We start from the raw sequence: 20,805 nt of genomic DNA, 5'->3' as shown, positions 1-20,805 counted from the left end.
GAACACCTTTTAGAAATGGAGATCCGTATCGGCTCTACAATCTGGATGTGTTCCAGTATGAGCTGGATAATCAAATGGCACTTTATGGCTCTGTACCCGTTATGTTGGCCCACAACGCCCAGCGGACTACAGGAATCTTTTGGCTCAACGCTGCTGAGACCTGGGTTGACATTAGCTCCAACACAGCGGGGAAGGTTTGTGCCGCCTCTATATGACTTTACTAGATGCCATGTGCGAGTATTAGGGGTGTAACACTTACCAGACTTGGTACATGTATCATTAGTCTATTTATTCACCTAGCTTTATTCGTTTCTCTCCAGACTGTCTTTGGAAAAATGCTGGATTATGTGCAAGGCTCAAGTGAGACACCACAGACAGATGTGCGTTGGATCTCTGAAAGCGGCATCATTGATGTCTTCATTATGCTCGGCCCAACACCAAAAGATGTCTTTGCGCAGTACGCCTCCCTGACAGGTATGCTAACTGGCCAATGATCATATTCTTTATGTATAGCCTGTAAACCAGCAATCTGATGTAAAATATCATGTTTATACTGGAGATTTTAGGTCTTGGCTGCTTTTGTTGTTGTTGCGTTAAGCAGTTTTGATGAAATGTTTATTAAATGTTTTGTAGTATCTAACATTTTAGTAATCGAGTATTGTACTGAAAATTCTTTAGATTAACCCAGTAAAACGCATTTTTGCTTGGTTAACGAGCAGTTATAAATACACAAGAGAAAATATGTTTCCCTTAATAATAAACAAGCAATGAGTTTCATTTTGAAATGACTAAAACAAGCTCAGACTCAGATTTGTGGCTGAGTTTGTTTAACACAAAAGGCATTTGACTTGGTGGACTGCTCTCTTTGTTCAATGCATGAAACAGCTAAGTTGTTGCCATCCGTGGCACCAAGTTACATAACGCAGTATGATCATGGCTGTCATTTTCAACCCTAAACTTACATTGGCTGACTAAAAATGAAACAGTCTTTTTAAGATTTGGAGTTGTTGCCGTGTTTAAACTAAAACTACTGTACTGAAGCATATTAGACACACTTGATATTTTATCATCAACCAAAAGTGAGACAGTTTTCCTTGTTCTGTGAATTGTATCATAGAAATGACCAGCTACTGATTAGTGAGCTAAAATGTTTTTGTTTATTTATATTATTATATTTAAAAACACATCTTTGTGGTTTTATTCGTTATTTGTATAATTTCATCTTCTTCTCATCACATGATGCCTTTTTAATCTGTTTTTGCATTTTGAATGTTTTTTGTGTTTTATTTCTACAATGTGCCAAAGGCCTTTTAAAAAAGAGCCACATACCTAAAAAGTATCAACTAGAGATGTCCGATAATGGCTTTCTTGCCGATATTCTGATATTGTCCAACTCTTAATTACCGATTCCGATATCAACCGATACCGATATATACAGTCGTGGAATTAACACATTATTATGCCTAATTTTGTTGTGATGCCCCGCTGGATGCATTAAACAATGTAACAAGGTTTTCCAAAATAAATCATCTCAAGTTATGGAAAAAAATGCCAACATGGCACTGCCATATTTATTATTGAAGTCACAAAGTGCATTATTTTTTTCAACATGCCTCAAAACAGCAGCTTGGAATTTGGGACATGCTCTCACTGTGAGAGCATGAGGTTGAGATGGGCAGGGTTATATTGTAGCGTCCCGGAAGAGTTAGTGCTGCAAGGGGTTCTGGGTATTTGTTCTGTTGTGTTTATGTTGTGTTACGGTGCGGATGTTCTCCCAAAATGTGTTTGTCATTCTTGTTTGGTGTGGGTTCACAGTGTGGCGCATATTTGTAACAGTGTTAAACTTGTTTATACGGCCACCCTCAGTGTGACCTGTATGGCTGTTGACCAAGTATGCCTTGCATTCACTTGTGTGAAAAGCCGTAGATATTATGTGACTGGGCCGGCACGCACAGGCACGCCCCCAATATTGTTGTCTGGGTGGTTGTCGGGAGAATGGTTGCCCCGGGAGATTTTCAGGAGGGGCACTGAAATTCGGGAGTCTCCAGGGAAAATGGGGAGGGTTGGCAAGTATGACTGGGAGACGCAACTGCTCTGTACTTCTCCCTACGTCAGTGTACCACTCCGTACAGCGGCGTTTTAAAAAGTTATAAATGTTATTTTTTTAAACGGATACCGATAATTTCTCATATTACATTTTAAAGCATTTATCGGCCGATAATATCGGCAGTCCGATATTATCGGACATCTCTAGTATCAACAATGCTTTGTGGACTTGGGTGATATTGTTGGCCAAGAGAGTAATGGCACTTTCATGGAAAAATATAGAGACCAAGAATCGGCAGATGAATGTCCGAACTATCCACAACCCTTCCATGAGAAAAAATTACATATTACATATTCAGCTGCACTCAGTTCACCTGAAACCCTTGCTGCCGTCACTTGGCAACAGACGGCGCCTTTTAAAGGCACACACTGCTCTCATAAACTTCTCAACTGCATATGACATATATTTGAAGGTTTTTTTAAGTAAAGCATGAATTACATTCCATAGTAATTACATTTATTAAAGAGTAATTCCAATAGTAATTGACTTTTTTGATTAAGTAACTAGTAACTACAAACCCCGTTTCCATATGAGTTGGGAAATTGTGTTAGATGTAAATATAAACGGAATACAATATCTTGCAAATCCTTTTCAACCCATATTCAATTGAATGCACTACAAAGACAAGATATTTGATGTTCAAACTCATAAAGTTTTTTTTTTTTTTGCAAATAATAATTAACTTAGAATTTCATGGCTGCAACACGTGCCAAAGTAGTTGGGAAAGGGCATGTTCACCACTGTGTTACATGGCCTTTCCTTTTAACAACACTCAGTAAACGTTTGGGAACTGAGGAGACACATTTTTGAAGCTTCTCAGGTGGAATTATTTCCCATTCTTGCTTGATGTACAGCTTAAGTTGTTCAACAGTTCGGGGGTCTCTGTTGTGCTATTTTAGGCTTCATAATGCGCCACACATTTTCAATGGGAGACAGGTCTGGACTACAGGCAGGCCAGTCTAGTACCCGCACTCTTTTACTATGAAGCCACGTTGATGTAACACGTGGCTTGGCATTGTCTTGCTGAAATAAGCAGTGGCGTCCATGGTAATATTGCTTGGATGGCAACATATGTTGCTCCAAAACCTGTATGTACCTTTCAGCATTAATGGTGCCTTCACAGATATGTAAGTTACCCATGTCTTGGGCACTAATACACCCCCATACCATCACAGATGCTGCCTTTTCAACTTTGCGCGTAAAACAATCCAGATGGTTCTTTTCCTCTTTGGTCCGGAGGACACGACGTCCACAGTTTCCAAAAACAATTTGAAATGTGGACTCGTCAGACCACAGAACACTTTTCCACTTTGTATCAGTCCATCTTAGATGAGCTCAAGCCCAGCGAAGCCAACGGCGTTTCTGGGTGTTGTTGATAAACGGTTTTCGCCTTGCATAGGAGAGTTTTACTTTGCACTTACAGATGTAGAGACCAACTGTAGTTACTGATAGTGGGTTTCTGAAGTGTTCCTGAGCCCATGTGGTGATATCCTTTACACACTGATGTCGCTTGTTGATGCAGTACAGCCTGAGGGATCAAAGGTCACGGGCTTAGCTGCTTACGTGCAGTGATTTCTCCAGATTCTCTGAACCCTTTGATGATATTACTGAGCGTAGATGGTGAAATCCCTAAATTCCTTGCAATAGCTGGTTGAGAAAGGTTTTTCTTAAACTGTTCAACAATTAGCTCACGCATTTGTTGACAAAGTGGTAACCCTCGCCCCATTCTTGTTTGTGAATGACTGAGCATTTCATGGAATCTAATTTTATACCCAATCATGGCACCCACCTTTTCCCAATTTGCCTGTTCACCTGTGAGATGTTCCAAATAAGTGTTTGATGAGCATTCCTCAACTTTATCAGTATTTATTGCCACCTTTCCCAACTTCTTTGTCACATGTTGCTGGCATCAAATTCTAAAGTTAATGATTATTTGCAACAAAAAAAAAAAGTTTATCAGTTTGAACATCAAATATGTTGTCTTTGTAGCATATTCAACTGAATATGGGTTGAAAAGGATTTGCAAATCATTGTATTACGTTTATATTTACATCTAACACAATTTCCCAACTCATACAGAAATGGGGTTTGTATAATCAATACATTTTCAGAGCAGTGGTAGTAAAAGAATTGTAGTGTTGAGTTTAAACTAAACATTTTGCACATTTTGTTTAAAATACTGATAAATATCATATCACAATTCGGCCATTAATACCGGGGTATCAGTTTTAGTCTGGGCTTGTGGAGGCAAATCTGTTATCGCTCACGCAACAAATACTTGTATTTGATTTCTGAATAAATGTACGACAGAAGACACACTGCCCTCTTTCACTTTTAATCCGTGCCTCTACTGGCTAAATATAGTGACAAAGTAGAAGAACAGACCCCTCTGCTACGTCTCTGTGTGAGCAGGTGTGTATGATGTGTGTTGATACTTATTTTCCATTATTATTTCTTCATGCGCAAGGGAAACGAAAGCAGCAAAAACAAATTAAATTTGCTTATCAATGTCCGCTTCAAATAAATGAATGTATCTGTATCATCTGCCTGGGTGACATGAGCTCGTTGGACCACATTAAAAGTCGTCCTGCTTTCAGCTTGACCATTAAAAAAGAGAAAATTGTTCATTTCAAAATAATTTCAAAAATATGTCGTACGTGGAATTGTCAGCCCTAATGTTTTGTAAGCCTCTTACATGTGTACTGTATCTTCTGTCAGGCACCCAAGCATTCCCTCCCCTGGCTGCTGTGGCCTACCACCAGTGTCGCTGGAACTACAATGACCAAGAGGACGTGCTATCGGTGGATGCGGGCTTTGACGAGCATGACATTCCCTATGATTTCATCTGGCTTGATATTGAGCACACTGATGGCAAACGCTATTTTACCTGGGACGCCAATAAGTTTGCCACACCCAAAGAAATGCTTCAAAGTCTCATGGATAAGAAACGCAAGGTACAGATGTCTGTGAAGGTTCTCATTCGTCCAGGTCACTGTCATCTCAGGGCATTTAATCCATCACAACTGGATTGCTTGGTTTGTCTTGGAAGATGTTTCGCCGTTCAATCAATCAATCAATGTTTACTTATATAGCCCTAAATCACGAGGGTCTCAAAGGGCTGCACAAGCCACAACGACATCCTGGGCTCAGATCCCACATCAAGGCAAGGAAAAACTCAACCCAATGGGACAATTAGAAACCTTGGAGGGGACCACAGATGTGGGGACCCCCCACCCCCACCATTAGATTACCATAATAACTAGTATATCATCCCAAAGCGCAGATTCCAACCATTGAAATACTTTGTATAGTTGAAGACTTACGGTCATTACAAAATATCACTGCACATCATAATGGCAGCTACAGTTTCCATCTTAAAGATCTAAAAAAATTATTTGGGAATGTCCGGCGGGCCAGATTGAAAAGCTCAACGGGCCCCATGTGGCCCCCGGGCCTTAATTTGCCCAGGTCTGGTCTAGTCCATAGTGGATCTAACATAATATTGTGAGTGTCTAGTCCAGGGGTCACCAACCTTTTTGAAACCAAGAGCTACTTCTTGGGTACTGATTAATGCGAAGGGCTACCAGTTTGATACACACTTAAATAAATTGCCAGAAATAGCCAATTTGCTCAATTTACCTTTAACTCTAAATTATTATTAATAATTAATGATATGTACACTTAATTGAACGGTTTAAAAGAGGAGAAAACACGAAAAAAATGACAATTAAATTTTGAAACATAGTTTATCTTCAATTTCGACTCTTTAAAATTCAAAATTCAACCGAAAAAAAGAATAGAAAAACTAGCTAATGCAAATCTTTTTGAAAATTAAAAAAAAAAAATTATGGAACATCATTCGTAATTTTTACTGATTAAAAGTAATTTTAGAATTTTGATGACATATTTTAAATAGGTTAAAATCCAATCTACACTTTGTTAGAATATATAACAAATTGGACCAAGCTATATTTCTAACAAAGACAAATCATTATTTCTTCTAGATTTTCCAGAACAAAATTTTTAAAAGAAATTCAAAAGACTTTGAAATAAGATTTAAATTTGATTCTACAGATTTTCTAGATTTGCCAGGATAATTTTTTTGAATTTTAATCATAATAAGTTTGAAGAAATATTTCATAAATATTCTTTGTCGAAAAAACAGAAGCTAAAATGAAGAATTAAATTAAAAAGGATTTATTATTCTTTACAATAATAAAAAAAAAATTACTTGAACATTGATTTAAATTGTCAGGAAAGAAGAGGAAGGAATTTAAAAGGTATATGTGTTTAAAAATCCTAAAATCATTTTTAAGGTTGTATTTTTTCTCTAAAATTGTCTTTCTGAAAGTTATAAGAAGCAAAGTAAAACACATTAATGAATTTATTTAAACAAGTGAAGACCGTCTTTAAAATATTTGTTTGGATTTTCAAATTCTATTTGAGTTTTGTCTCTCTTAGAATTAAAAATGTCAGGCAAAGCGAGACCAGCTTGCTAGTAAATAAATAAAATTTAAAAAATAGAGGCATCTCACTGGTAAGTGCTGCTATTTGAGCTATTTTTAGAACAGGCCAGCGGGCTACTCATCTGGTCCTTAGGGGCTACCTGGTGCCCGCGGGCACCGCGTTGGTGACCCCTGGTCTAGTCCATAGTGGATCTAACGTAATAGTGTGAGAGTCCAGTCCATGGTGGATCTAACATAATAGTGTGAGAGTCCAGTCCATAGTGGATCTAACATTATAGTGAGAGTCCAGTCCATAGTGGATCTAACATAATAGTGAGAGTCCATCCGAGCCGTTCATCCGAGTAGGTTTGTGCTAATAGACTTAGATTGGTCAGATCTAGTCCAGCGGCTGGTGCCAAAACCCCAAACATTTATACTCCAAAAACAAAACAGAAGGGTGTGCCTGGGCAAGGATGGTTTTGCCCTATGGTAGTGAGAAACACAACTGTTTTAATGCAAAGGAGCAATCCTGTCAACACACAACTGTTTTAATGCAAAGGAGCAATCCTGTCAAAGCCAACGACAGTCGATGAAGTGTTAATTTTCCCTTGTTAGCATTGAGGTATTGTGTGGCAGAACCATCGCTGTGGATCCACTACTACCAGTCCAAAATAGTCGGAATCCCTCACGTAAGCATTCCATTCAGTTGTAAACAAATAGCACAAATGGCATTCTGGTCACCTCCCGTTTCTCCCAACCACTAAGCCGACTCATGGCATGGCATAGACCAAGACTCGGACGTCTACCTGCACCTCAGGGAGAAACAGCACTCCTTTGAGAACCAAAAATGTACAGATTCTGGACTAATGGTATCAAAGAGGAGTTAGGGAATCGATGTGTCAAGGTTGAAAAACCATCCCTGAACAGAGAAGGTGGTCTGCGACAACACCTGTTTCCCACATACAACACTGTCCTTTCAACCATTCCAAAAAGACGCTACAATTTAGCCTCCAACAAATACCAGGAGTTAGAAACATTCTGCTCACAGAAGCTGACCAGAATGCCATTTGTTTACAACTGAATGGAATCCTTACGTGAGGGATTCCGACTATTTTGGACTGGTGGTAGTGGATCCACAGCGATGGTTCTGCCACACAATACCTCAATGCTAACGAGGGGAAATTACACTTCAACAACTGTCGTTGGCTTTGACAGGATTGCTCCTTTGCATTAAAACAGTTGTTTCTCACTACCATAGGGCAAAACCATCCTTGCCCAGGCACACCCTTTTTTTGGAGTATAAATGTTTGGGGTTTTGGCACCAACCGTTTGGACTAGATCTGATCAATCTAAGTCTATGAGCAGGTACTGATGAAGCCTACTCGGCTGAGCGGCGAAAACTCTTCCAAGACAAACCAAACAGTCCAGTTGCGATGGATTGAATGCCCTGAGATGCAAGGTAGAGTTTTTGATTGATTGAGACTTCTTTAGTAGATTGCACAATACAGTACATATTCCGTACAATTGACCACTAAATGGTAACACCCAAATACATTTTTCAACTTGTTTAAGTCGGGGTCCACGTTAATCAATTCACAGAGATGTTTGAGACAGCTGATGGATGATGGCAGAGTTTGTGAGTAAGTCAGTGAGTGTTACGCATATTGAGAGGACTGACAGAAGTTTGTTTGCCATTGTTGTAAAATAAACTCACCATGTTTAGTTTTTTTCTGATTACTTTTACTGGCTCATTTGTTTTGTGAGTAAATGTTAATCATAGCCACTCAGTTCAGAAAAGTAAACAAGGTACAATACCATTCATACTGATTTTAGCCAACTTTCCCCATCTTTTTGCAGCACTCCATGTCACTCTGAAATGCCAACATATACTCTTAATCAAGATACTTGTTACAGTCAACGGATTATAATTATCCTTTACCTCTTTATGTAATAGATGGTAACGATTGTAGACCCTCACATTAAAGTGGACAGCAACTACAAGATCCACAATGAAATCAAATCTCAAGGTTACTACACAAAGAACAAAGATGGCGGTGACTATGAAGGCTGGTGTTGGCCTGGTAAGAAACAATATCACATTTGAAGGAGTAATGGGATATATATGTTTTACAGGGCTGCTGTACCGCATTGAAGTTCATTTACTTTGACAAATGTTCCTTAGGTAATGCCGGCTATCCAGACTTTTCCCGTGAAGACATGAGAGCTTGGTGGGCCAGTATGTTCGCCTACGACCAGTACGAGGTGCGTCCCATGGCTGCCAGAATATTCCTTGTAGTTATTAGGTGCAATATTCAAGTATGCCTGTGGAGGTATACCATATATCAGTGGTTCTCAACCTTTTTTCAGAGATGTACCCCCTGTGAAAATGTCTTTAATTCAAGTACCCCCTAATCAGAGCAAAGCATTTTTGGTTGGAAAAAAAGAGAAAGAAGTAAAATACAGCACTATGGCATCAGTTTCTGATTTATTAAATTTTATAACAGTGCAAAATATTGCTCATTTGTAGTGGTCTTTCTTGAACTATTTGGAAAAAAAGATAGGTTTTTATTTATATTTATAAAGGATTTTTGAATTGTTGCTATTTTTAGAATATTAAAAAAAATCTCACGTACCCCTTGGCATACCTTCAAGTACCCCCAGGGGTACGCGTACCCTCATTTGAGAACCACTGCCATATATGAACAGAGGTGGGTAGAGTAGCCAGAAATTGTACTCAAGTAAGAGTACTGTTACTTTAGAAATGTATTACTCAAGTAAAAGTAAGGGGTAGTCACCCAAATATTTACTTGAGTAAAAGTAAAAAGTATGTTGTGAAAAAACTACTCAAGTACTGAGTAACTGATGAGTAACCTGTTCGTTTAATGATGACTGCAACAAATAATGCACAAAAACATAAAAATAACAATGAGCAAATTCAGAGCCAGGAATTTCTCTTGAGCAACTAAAACAATAATATATATTAAATAATAATACATTAACATAAAAAAAATTCAGGCAAATTGAGCCACAATAACTTAACAGCACCATAGGCTCAGTAGGCAGAGATTACAAAGGAAAATAACAAGTTAGCCTTTACGCAAACCATAAACTGATAGGTGTGGGCTGCACCTGAGAACACACTGTGCACTTCTGATTGGTGTTCGTATGCATGCGTGAGTGTGTGTGCGACTGTGCATGTCTATGAGGCTGCAGTGCGTTAATAAATGTCCCCACACGATGTACATTTGACAGTGATTCATAGCAGGGAAGCTAACATCAGCCTACGGTGACAGCCAAAATATCTACTAACGTTACTTACCACAATGTGCTTCCTCAAATTTGACGTTGAGTTCATGTAAGCTTAAGCTTGTTGTTGTTTCAGCGGCGGTCACATGACCAGGAGGTCATGTGACCGCCTGGCTCTGTTTGATTGGTGAAACGGAGTCATCATTTAAACGTCACCAGTGACTGCATTTGATTGTTGAAACAGAGTCAAACGTCACCAGTGACTGTATTTGATTGGTGAAACGGAGTCAAACGTCACAAGTGACTGTATTTGATTGGTGAAACGGAGTCAAACGTCACCAGTGACTGCATTTGATTGGTGAAACGGAGTCAAACGTCACCAGTGACTGTATTTGATTGGTGAAACGGAGTCAAACGTCACCAGTGACTGTATTTGATTGGTGAAACGCAGGCGTGCGATAGATCCTACTTTGAAGGTCTGTCTGACAAACCAAAACAAACAAAGCGTGCATTAACAGATCGATAAAAATCAGTAGCGAGTAGCGAGCTGAATGTAGATAAATGGAGCGCAGTAAAAGTAGCGTTTCTTCTCTATAAATATACTCAAGTAAAATGTTGCATTAAAACTACTCTTAGAAGTACAATTTATCCCCAAAGTTACTCAAGTAGATGTAACGGAGTAAATGTAGCGCGTTACTACCCACCTCTGTATATGAACCACTCTACTCTCCAGGGCTCCATGGAAAACATGTACACGTGGAACGACATGAACGAGCCTTCAGTGTTCAACGGGCCAGAGGTCACCATGCACAAGGATGCAAAGCACGGGGACTGGGAGCACCGTGACCTGCACAACATGTATGGTCTCTATGTGGTGAGTGCGCCGCAAACACCATGCGACTTTCAAATCCTGTGTTCTCCTCTAACTGCGCTATGTTGTGTGCAGCAAAAGGCCACAGCGGAGGGCCTGATCCAGAGATCGGGAGGAGTCGAAAGACCTTTTGTCTTGACCAGGGCCTTCTTTGCTGGGTCACAGCGCTACGGTGCAGTGTGGACAGGAGATAATGCCGCTGAGTGGGGGCACCTAAAAATCTCAATTCCCATGTGCCTAAGTCTGGGCCTGGTGGGAATATCTTTCTGTGGTGGTAAGCCTGTTCGTCATATAAAAAACCCATTTGCCTAATGAACAAATAGTCTTATTTGCCAATAAAATGGCACTATAATAATCTTAAAGGAACAGGTTCCAAAGCAACAAGTGTAAGGAACTAAATGCTGGAATGTACACTACCGTTCAAAAGTTTGGGGTCACATTGAAATGTCCTTATTTTTGAAGGAAAAGCACTGTACTTTTCAATGAAGATAACTTTAAACTAGTCTTAACTTTAAAGAAATACACTCTATACATTGCTAATGTGGTAAATGACTATTCTAGCTGCAAATGTCTGGTTTTTGGTGCAATGTCTACATAGGTGTATAGAGGCCCATTTCCAGCAACTATCACTCCAGTGTTCTAATGCTACAATGTGTTTGCTCATTGGCTCAGAAGGCTAATTGATGATTAGAAAACCCTTGTGCAATCATGTTCACACATCTGAAAACAGTTTATCTCGTTACAGAAGCTACAAAACTGACCTTCCTTTGAGCAGATTGAGTTTCTGGAGCATCACATTTGTGGGGTCAATTAAACGCTCAAAATGGCCAGAAAAAGAGAACTTTCATCTGAAACTCGACAGTCTATTCTTGTTCTTAGAAATGAAGGCTATTCCACAAAATTGGGTGACCCCAAACTTTTGAATGGTAGTGTATCTTGGTCCAAACTTCCTCTAAAAAGAATTGTAAATAGTTTTTTAAAATCTTGTTGAAACATCTTTTATGTCATGTACGGATGGAAAAAAATGCTATTGTCATAAATACTGTATTTTTCGGACTATAAGTCGCAGTTTTTTTCATAGTTTGGCCGACTTATACTCAGGAGCGATTTATGTGTGAAATTATTAACACATTACCGTAAAATATCAAATAATATTATTTATCTCATTCACGTAAGAGACTAGACGTATAAGATTTCATGGGATTTAGCGATTAGGAGTGACAGATGGTTTGGTAAACGTATAGCATGTTCTATATGTTATAGTTATTTGAATGACTCTTACCATAATATGTTACGTTAACATACCAGGCACCTTCTCAGTTGGTTATTTATGCCTCATATAACGTACACTTATTCAGCCTGTTGTTCACTATTCTTTATTTATTTTAAATTGCCTTTCAAATGTCTATTCTTGGTGTTGGGTTTTATCAAATACATTTCCCCCAAAAAATGCGACTTATACTCCAGTGCGACTTATGTTTTTTCCTTCTTTATTGTGCATTTTCGGCCGGTGCAACTTATACTCCGGAGCGACTTATACTCCGAAAAATACGGTACTTTTTTGGGATCATGCCTATCATTTACAATCCTTTATATAAGACAAGCACACACATGGTTTTCTTTTTTAAATGCATTCTATCTCGTAAATAAATGCAAGCAGAAGTCCATCACAATGGAGCCTATAGGAGTCACTCTATTCTCCCTATAAGCGCTTAAAAAACATCCAAACACCTCCATTAAGGTTTTATATACCCGCTGTAAGTATAATTGTAATGTAGTAACAGGCACATCCATAATAACATAATATATACCTATTTTGCTCATTTTAAGGATACGGCTCATCGCTACACTTACTGTACAATGTCTGCTGTGACTGGGATGCTGACTGTTAGGATGTTGATATATTCCCGTTCAGATGAAGAATGACTCATAATCCTGGCAAAGGGTTGGGGAAAAAAAGGGTGGGTGCAAACCTGCCGTCTTTCGCATGTTTTTCTCGCTATCTCCGGGTCAAAGTTCGCTGTCTAAGTTGACCATTTTCTCAGTTTATGTCCACATCATTTTACTAGGCATGATTTGTAGTCTAAAATAAACTTTCACGAGCTCAAAGGCGAGATGACCAGCTGATGACCTCAATTCAGCAGCATAAGGAAGTTGCCTGTCTGCTAATTGTATTGTAGCTCCTTAACGTTAGCGCCTATATTCAGGTCACGAAATGTAAACGAAGTATTGATGGTTAATTATTGGGTTTTACGGTCAGATTGGACACAATGACATCATGGCCCATTGGCTCCATGGTAAGCAGACTTTTATTTAGGTTATTTTTGAGTTAGAATTAATTTTTTTAAAGACATGTTTTTGTCTCATTACAATTGCGAATTATATGTACAATTCCAAAAAGTGCTGTTCCCCTTAAAAAACGCCACTGAACCAAGCACTGTTGAAGATGAAAAATAAACACAAACATCCCCTCTGTGGGTTTAACGTTGCCATGGATACACGCTCTGTTACCATGGTAAAAGCACTGATTCCCAGTGTAATTTAGCTACTGTTGGCAGATGTACCTTGGACAAAATACACCTTTTATTCCAGTCCTTCAGTTTTATTTCAGCAGATCATTTAAAAAAAAAAAAAGCACTTATGTTAGGCTGCTGTAAATGACGCAACTTACAACAAAGATGCGTTTGTGAAATATTTTTTCTGCGTTGTCTTGCTTTTTTTCTTACCTTTTTTTCAAGATGATTTATTGTCAATTCTTAACATGCACAAGACACATAAGAACTGAAAAGTACATTTTCGGCGCTGTCCCACTAAGAGCAGACATACGTTACAGGTAGACAAGACGAGACCGCCAACGGAGCAGCCATTTTTACGGCGCTCCTTAAAAAAAGGTGGGAAAAAGGTGATATTGGGAAAGGGGAAGAGTAAAAAAATATCAGTCAAAGGCTGGACCCCCGGGAGGGGGTCCAGACTGAGTCCAGGGGAAATTTGCAATGCACACATAAACACGTTACATTTAATCACGACAAACTCGCAACAGATTGAGGGGGAGTTGGAGTAAACAAGCAGTGGTGAAGGCGTGGGGAGGGGGTGGGGGTGCGTGCATGTATGCCCAATTGTCTTGGGTGTGATGTTGTAATGTTTTTGTGGACTGAGGCCGATCTACAAGAGTTCGACACCAGGTGTTGTTGAGAGAGGGAAGTCAAAAGCGTCCATCGTTGAGGTGTCCTCGGGGGTGTTTTTCAGAACAGCCTGTTCTTGATAACACAGCGTCAAGGCCATTCGAGGGAGTCAAATCGTAGATTAGGATGTTTTCCGTGAGCAGTCAAAAAAAAACAATGCCTTGCCTGCTCTATTTGTCCATGCTGGTTTTTCTCAAATTCAATTCAATTTTCCTTCTCAGCAAACTTCTCCATGATGTGATCCATCTTGCGATTCAGTTCAGAAATCGCCGCAGTCTGTGATCCCACAGCCCTGCCCAAACCTTCCATTGCGACGAACAGCCTTTGGGCTCCTTGAGTGGCTGCCATCGTCTTACGAATTTAACGATACACCAGAGCAATGCGCAGCCCAATCAGCAGGTGCCCCGCGATCACGCTTCCAAATAGGTCTTCCACGTCCTCGATGGAAAGGACTGAGGCACATGATTCTCCATTTATGCCAGGAATCTCTTACGTACCCCGCAGCAATGGTTCCATCAGGGCAGCCAGGCTCCCCTCCTTGTCGAAAAGACTTTGTCAATTGCGTCGAGAGTCCAGCTGATTATATCCATGTTTGATGTTTACATATGAAGACAGCGCAAATAATTAACATTCCTTAATTCTCTTCACTGCTGGTGTCTCGCAGCTGATGTCGGGGGCTTCTTCAAGTCTCCAAGCTCGGAGCTGTTGGTGCGTTGGTACCAGACGGGAGCCTACCAGCCCTTCTTCAGAGCCCACGCTCACCTGGACACGTCCCGCCGCGAGCCCTGGCTCTTTGGCCCGGAGAACACTGCACTGATTCGTGAGGCTGTGCGCCAACGCTACACCCTCCTACCATACTGGTACCAGCAGTTCTACCACACCTACCGCACTGGACATCCTGTCATGAGGTGAGCATTCTATTCTACGACGCCTTTACATGTTCCTGATCGGTGATCGCAATTCATTTCAATTCGATCACGGTGATCAGCTGTTAGCATATTTCCTCCATCAAACATGGCGGAAATGTCTTGTTAGAAGATACAATGGTAGTAAACCGTAGGGAAGCGATGGTGCTTAGTAAAACCCTGCCTTTATTGACCGTGATCTTGCGTGTGTCTGTAAATGTTTGTGTGAGAGCGTTGTGCCTCATCCCTCTCACACAGCTGGAAGTGCAGCCCAGAAGAACAAAATGGAGAAATACGGAAAGCATTAGCATAAAAGTTGAAACATTACATTTAGAAGAAGCAGCAACTTCAGTGACAGACTTTACTTTCACTGCCTGCTTGAGCTCAGTGTGGTGCGCAGTAATCCTGCCTTCAATGCGGTCTTGCAGGCAGGCACAGAATGTCTTTGTGGCTGAACAACTGGGAGAATAAAAACACATCATTTAAATCAGTAACAAAATACATTTTTATATCTAAATATTTTTCAATCAGATTTTGTGTTTGCTCAGATTCAACTCCTCTGATATAACACGTACTAAAAAAATCTACCGTATTTTTCGGACTATAAGTCGCAGTTTTTTTCATAGTTTGGCCGGGGGTGCGACTCATACTCAGGAGCGACTTATGTGTGATTATTAACACATTAGCGTAAAATATCAAATAATATTATTTATCTCATTCACGTAAGAGACTAGACATATAAGATTTCATGGGATTTAGCAATTAGGAGTGACAGATTGTTTGGTAAACGTATAGCATGTTCTATATGTTATAGTTATTTGAATGACTCTTACCATAATATGTTACGTTAACATACCAGGCACGTTCTCAGTTGGTTATTTATGCCTCATATAACGTACACTTATTCAGCCTGTTGTTCACTATTCTTTATTTATTTTAAATTGCCTTTCAAATGTCTATTCTTGGTGTTGGGTTTTATCAAATACATTTCCCCAAAAAATGCGACTTATACTCCAGTGCGACTTATATATGTTTTTTTCCTTCTTTATTATGCATTTTCGGCCGGTGCGGCTTATACTCCGGTGTGACTTATACTCCAAAAAATACGGTAATCATTTTTGAGTTTGTGAATGAAAATATTTTGTTCCTGAAATAATCATTTAACATGTTTTATGTGCTGGTACACATTATTTTACAGCACCTCAAATTCAAACTGCACTTAAATGTATTTTCATTAATTATAAAATACATAATTTGAGATCTAAAAAAACCCTCGCCAAAATCTGGGTCACCGCTTACCGTTTGCCAAACCACAGGTAAAAACCACTGTTGCATACAAGTAATTAAAGAATACAAATAATAATGTATTATTTGTAAATTTTAACTTATAGTATTCAGTACACCACTGATACTTTGTTTATTGCAGAATGAAGTCTGTGATGACAAAATAACAAAAGAACTTTGAGAGGAATAAAAGTTGTTCTCCCCCAAAACGTACTTTAAAAGAAGCGAAACCGTGGCCCTAAAACCAAGGTAGGGACTGTAGGTAAACTAGGGCTGGGCGATTATATGGAATGTACTGGATATATCGCAGGTTTGTCCCTGTGCGATATAGAAAATGACTACCGTATTTTTCGGAGTATAAGTCGCACCGGCCGAAAATGCATAATAAAGAAGGAAAAAAACATATAAGTCGTACTGGAGTATAAGTCACATTTTTGGGGGAAATTTATTTGATAAAAGCCAACACCAAGAATAGACATTTGAAAGGCAATTTAAAATAAATAAAGAATAGTGAACAACAGGCTGAATAAGTGTACGTTATATGAGGCATAAATAACCAACTGAGAAGGTGCCTGGTATGTTAACGTAACATATTATGGTAAGAGTCATTCAAATAACTATAACATATGGAACATGCTATACGTTTACCAAACAATCTGGCACTCCTAATCGCTAAATCCCATGAAATCTTATACGTCTAGTCTCTTACGTGAATGAGCTAAATAATATTATTTGATATTTTACGGTAATGTGTTAATAATTTCACACATAAGTCGCTCCTGAGTATAAGTCGCACCCCCGGCCAAACTATGAAAAAAACTGCGACTTATAGTCCGAAAAATACGGTATATGGTGATATTGGAGTATACGTTCTCACACAGTTGCTTTTAGCTGCGGGCATTACACTACAGGCTCTTCTCACTCTTTCTTGTCTCTCCTTCTCACAGAGACATAAAACAAGCGCACCTTCTTACATACACTACCGTTCAAAAGTTTGGGGTCACCCAAACAATTTTGTGGAATAACCTTCATTTCTAAGAACAAGAATAGACTGTCGAGTTTCAGATGAAAGTTCTCTTTCTGGCCATTTTGAGCGTTTAATTGACCCCACAAATGTGATGCTCCAGAAACTCAATCTGCTCAAAGGAAGGTCAGTTTTGTAGCTTCTGTAACGAGCTAAACTGTTTTCAGATGTGTGAACATGATTGCACAAGGGTTTTCTAATCATCAATTAGCCTTCTGAGCCAATGAGCAACACATTGTACCATTACAACACTGGAGTGATAGTTGCTGGAAATGGGCCTCTATATACCTATGTAGATATTGCACCAAAAACCAGACATTTGCAGCTAGAATAGTCATTTACCACATTAGCAATGTACAGAGTGTATTTCTTTAAAGTTAAGACTAGTTTAAAGTTATCTTCGTTGAAAAGTACAGTGCTTTTCCTTCAAAAATAAGGACATTTCAATGTGACCCCAAACTTTTGAACGGTAGTGTACGTCACATACTGTCGCGCGTGCAAAGTCGCACGCCCTCGCCGAGCAGAGAGGCAGAGACATGGTAACGTTAGCTGCGATGCTAGCGGAGCGGTGCGAGTGGTAATACGACAGAAAGAAGGTGCGAATCTGGTAACAAATGAAGGAAGAATTAATTCCCAAGAATAACAGCAGGGGGTCCATCGTCTGGCGGTGGTGTGGCTTCAAGCGGGAAGATGTTGAACAGACAACAGTAATATGTCAAGTGTGCGGCAAAAGCGTTGGTACAAAAAGTAGCATTACTGCTAATATGTAGCATCCTTTGAAAAGTCACCCGCTAGAGAATAAGGAGTGCTTGAAACTCCGCAAGTCAACATCTCCGGCCGGTGCCACACCCACAAATTGCAGAGGCAACCATTTCCACATCAACACCGTACGAAAAAAATAGTCAACAACAAAAGGAGATAACGTCCGCAGGAACCTACCACATAGTGAAGGACATACACTATTTGATTTCCTATTATGCAGCTCATTTTTATTTGACACTTATTAAAATATCTTCTGTGACATCATGCACAAAAGTGCACTTTATTTGTTTTAAACTATTGTAGTGGCGTTCTGTACAAAAAGTGCACTTTAATTGAGTGTTGTTTTGATTTGTCATCTTAGTGACATCATGCACAAAAGTGCACTAATAGCTTGTTTTAAAATGTCTCTGACAATCTTGCACTTTCTGTTTGTGCCACTGCTTAATAACGGTTTAATAAATACACTTTTGCTAAATTGACTTAGTTGTGATTTCCCTCTCTGCATGAAAACTTAAAATGAGCATATATTAATGCAGTATGAAGAAGAATGTTTTAATGTAGACACATAGAATCATCACACTGCTGTGATTATATGCATCAAGTGTTCATTCAAGGCTAAGGCAAAATATGGAGATATATATGGTGTATCGTGACATGGCCTAAAAATATCCAGATATTAATAAAAGGCCATATTGCCCAGCCCTAAGCTAAACACAATTATAGATATGAACAGTTGTCAGCTGTTAGCATATGTTACCTCCATCCAACATGGGGCAAATATCCGTGACAAGACACTGCAGTAGTAAACAGTAGGTACTCTGTATATTCCTGCGCCAGACAATCCCACTTTAATAAACCAAAAAAAATTGATATCATTCGAGCTCAAAAAATATGAAATAAATCATTGTGATCTTTTTTTTTTTGCCCTATCGCCAAGCCCAGCTACAAGGTATCCCAGCAGGGTACATTGGATATACGAGTTGGTATATTTATGATGCACACCCCTAACTAAGCAGTCATTGTGCAACGAGAGGGAAGACTTTTGTGACTTTTGCTCTACTTTGAACACTTTTTGAATGGCTCTCAGGGTGCCCCTCTGTTTACACTCGCTAATCTAATCTGACATTGTTGTTTGTGTTAAAGGCCACTGTGGGTGGAGTATACTCAGGATCCTGCTACTTATGCTCTGGAGGACCAATTCTTGATTGGTGAGACTGAATAATTCTTCTTCTGCTTAGTTTGCAGCATATGGGTGAAATGAATGTGAGCCTGAAACTTGAAAGTCATACCTTCTTTTTGCAGGACGGGACCTGTTGGTGCACCCGGTCACTGAAGAGGGAGCCCATGGAGTCACTGCCTATCTGCCTGGAAAAGAGGAGGTAAGGAAATAAAACATGATTGTTTGGTATGGTTTCAGCTGGGGCTGCAACAACTAATCGATTAAAATCAATTATAAAAATAGTTGGCGATTAATTTAGTCATCGATTCGTTGGATCTATGCTATGCGCATGCGCTGTTACGTTTTTTTTTTTGTTTTTTTTAACCTTTATTCAGAAACTGCAACATTTACAAACAGCTGAGAAACAATAATCCAAATAATAGGGGTGTAACGGTACGTGTATTTGTATCGAACCGTTTCGGTACGGGGGTTTCGGTTCGGTGCAGAGGTGTACTGAACAAGTTTCCACACGGACATCAGTGTTTCCCATAAACTGCCAAGATACCTGTGGCGGTGGGGGTGTGGCTATGGGCGTGGTCACCATGACATCGAGTAATTTGCATAATTTACTACAATGGTATGATTTTCTCTAAAAAGGCTCAAAAAATGTATACTTACTAATTAATAATAACAGTTTTGTTTTAAACGTCCATCCATCCATCCATCTATCCATTTTACAATATAATTACAACACTTTATGTACATATTTATATACTGATTTGAACAATAAGTTATTCACTGAATTATATAAAATGTCTCTTAAAGCTCTGCCCCTTTAATTAGTGCATACTAAATAATTTAACTTTAGCCTACTACTACAACCATATTATTTACCAGCAACATAAAGTGAAACAGGCAGAGGTGTCCTGCCACAGTCAGTAACAAATAAACAGAAAACAGTAGTGGTCAAATACAAATAAGGCAACAAGAGAAGTATCCTACACTTCTCTTTTGTAAAGTAAATCTGAACAGCCGATATGGGCATCTACATCAACTATATGATTTGCCTGAGAAGCTGGACAGGACAAAAAAAAAAAAGTTTTATTTTTTATTTGTGGCGGACGTAATTCTTTCGTGGCGGACCGCCACAAATAAATGAATGTGTGGGAAACACTGGACATATTAAGTAGCGTACTTTGCACGGTGTGCAAACAATACTCGAAATGCCGGACATTTGAGGCATTTAAGAAACGCCGCCCTGACAGCTCCGCAAAAGAGGACATGTCCGGTGAAAAGAGGACGTATGGTCAGTCTATCATATTTATTTTATTTATTTATTTTTTATCGTGCTCTGTTTGTGTTGTGTTGTGTTTGCTCGGTTCTCGTATTATCTTTTAACCTGCCCATTGTACAGCACTTTGGCTACCCCTGTGGTAAAGTTTAAATGTGCTTTATAAATAAAGTTGATTTGATATCGTAGCCCGTTAGCTTGCTAGCATCCTAGCAAAAGAGGACATGTCCGGTGAAACCGATCGCTGCTAGCAGCTACCGGGCTAGGATAGACTGACCATACGTCCTCTTTTCACCGGACATGTCCTCTTTTGCGGGGCTGTCAGGGCGGAGTTTCTTAAATGCCTCAAATGTCCGGCATTTTGAGTTATGGTTGTGTGTATTAACAATGTACATTCAGGGTTAAGAAGGGGTTAAAAACAAAACAAATTGTGCACGCAGCAGCATTGGTGAGGGAGGGGCAGAGACAGAGAGCGAGAGCGAGAGAGTTATGATAAACGCGCATGTGTCGCCAGGCTCTGCTTTTTATC

At 39.4% G+C, this 20,805-nt stretch overlaps 1 protein-coding gene across 3 annotated transcripts in view; it reads left to right on the top strand.

The window, feature by feature from the left end:
- Positions 1-20,805, top strand: part of ganabb (glucosidase II alpha subunit b) — a 43,800-nt gene that overhangs the window by 18,187 nt on the left and 4,808 nt on the right. For all 3 annotated transcript variants that reach the window (XM_062044204.1, XM_062044206.1, XM_062044205.1), the window contains 10 exons: positions 14-194; positions 321-474; positions 4,826-5,061; positions 8,507-8,633; positions 8,735-8,814; positions 10,532-10,672; positions 10,745-10,943; positions 14,516-14,759; positions 18,970-19,034; positions 19,129-19,205. In XM_062044204.1, the coding sequence (XP_061900188.1) occupies positions 14-194; positions 321-474; positions 4,826-5,061; positions 8,507-8,633; positions 8,735-8,814; positions 10,532-10,672; positions 10,745-10,943; positions 14,516-14,759; positions 18,970-19,034; positions 19,129-19,205 (1,504 nt within the window). The remainder of the gene's footprint in view (positions 1-13; positions 195-320; positions 475-4,825; positions 5,062-8,506; positions 8,634-8,734; positions 8,815-10,531; positions 10,673-10,744; positions 10,944-14,515; positions 14,760-18,969; positions 19,035-19,128; positions 19,206-20,805) is intronic.

This window comes from Entelurus aequoreus, linkage group LG04 (assembly GCF_033978785.1).
Source record: "Entelurus aequoreus isolate RoL-2023_Sb linkage group LG04, RoL_Eaeq_v1.1, whole genome shotgun sequence".
NCBI classification, from domain to species: domain Eukaryota; kingdom Metazoa; phylum Chordata; class Actinopteri; order Syngnathiformes; family Syngnathidae; genus Entelurus; species Entelurus aequoreus.
The sequence above is the reverse complement of the archived record's forward strand: the minus strand, read 5'-3'. Positions and strand labels throughout refer to the sequence as shown.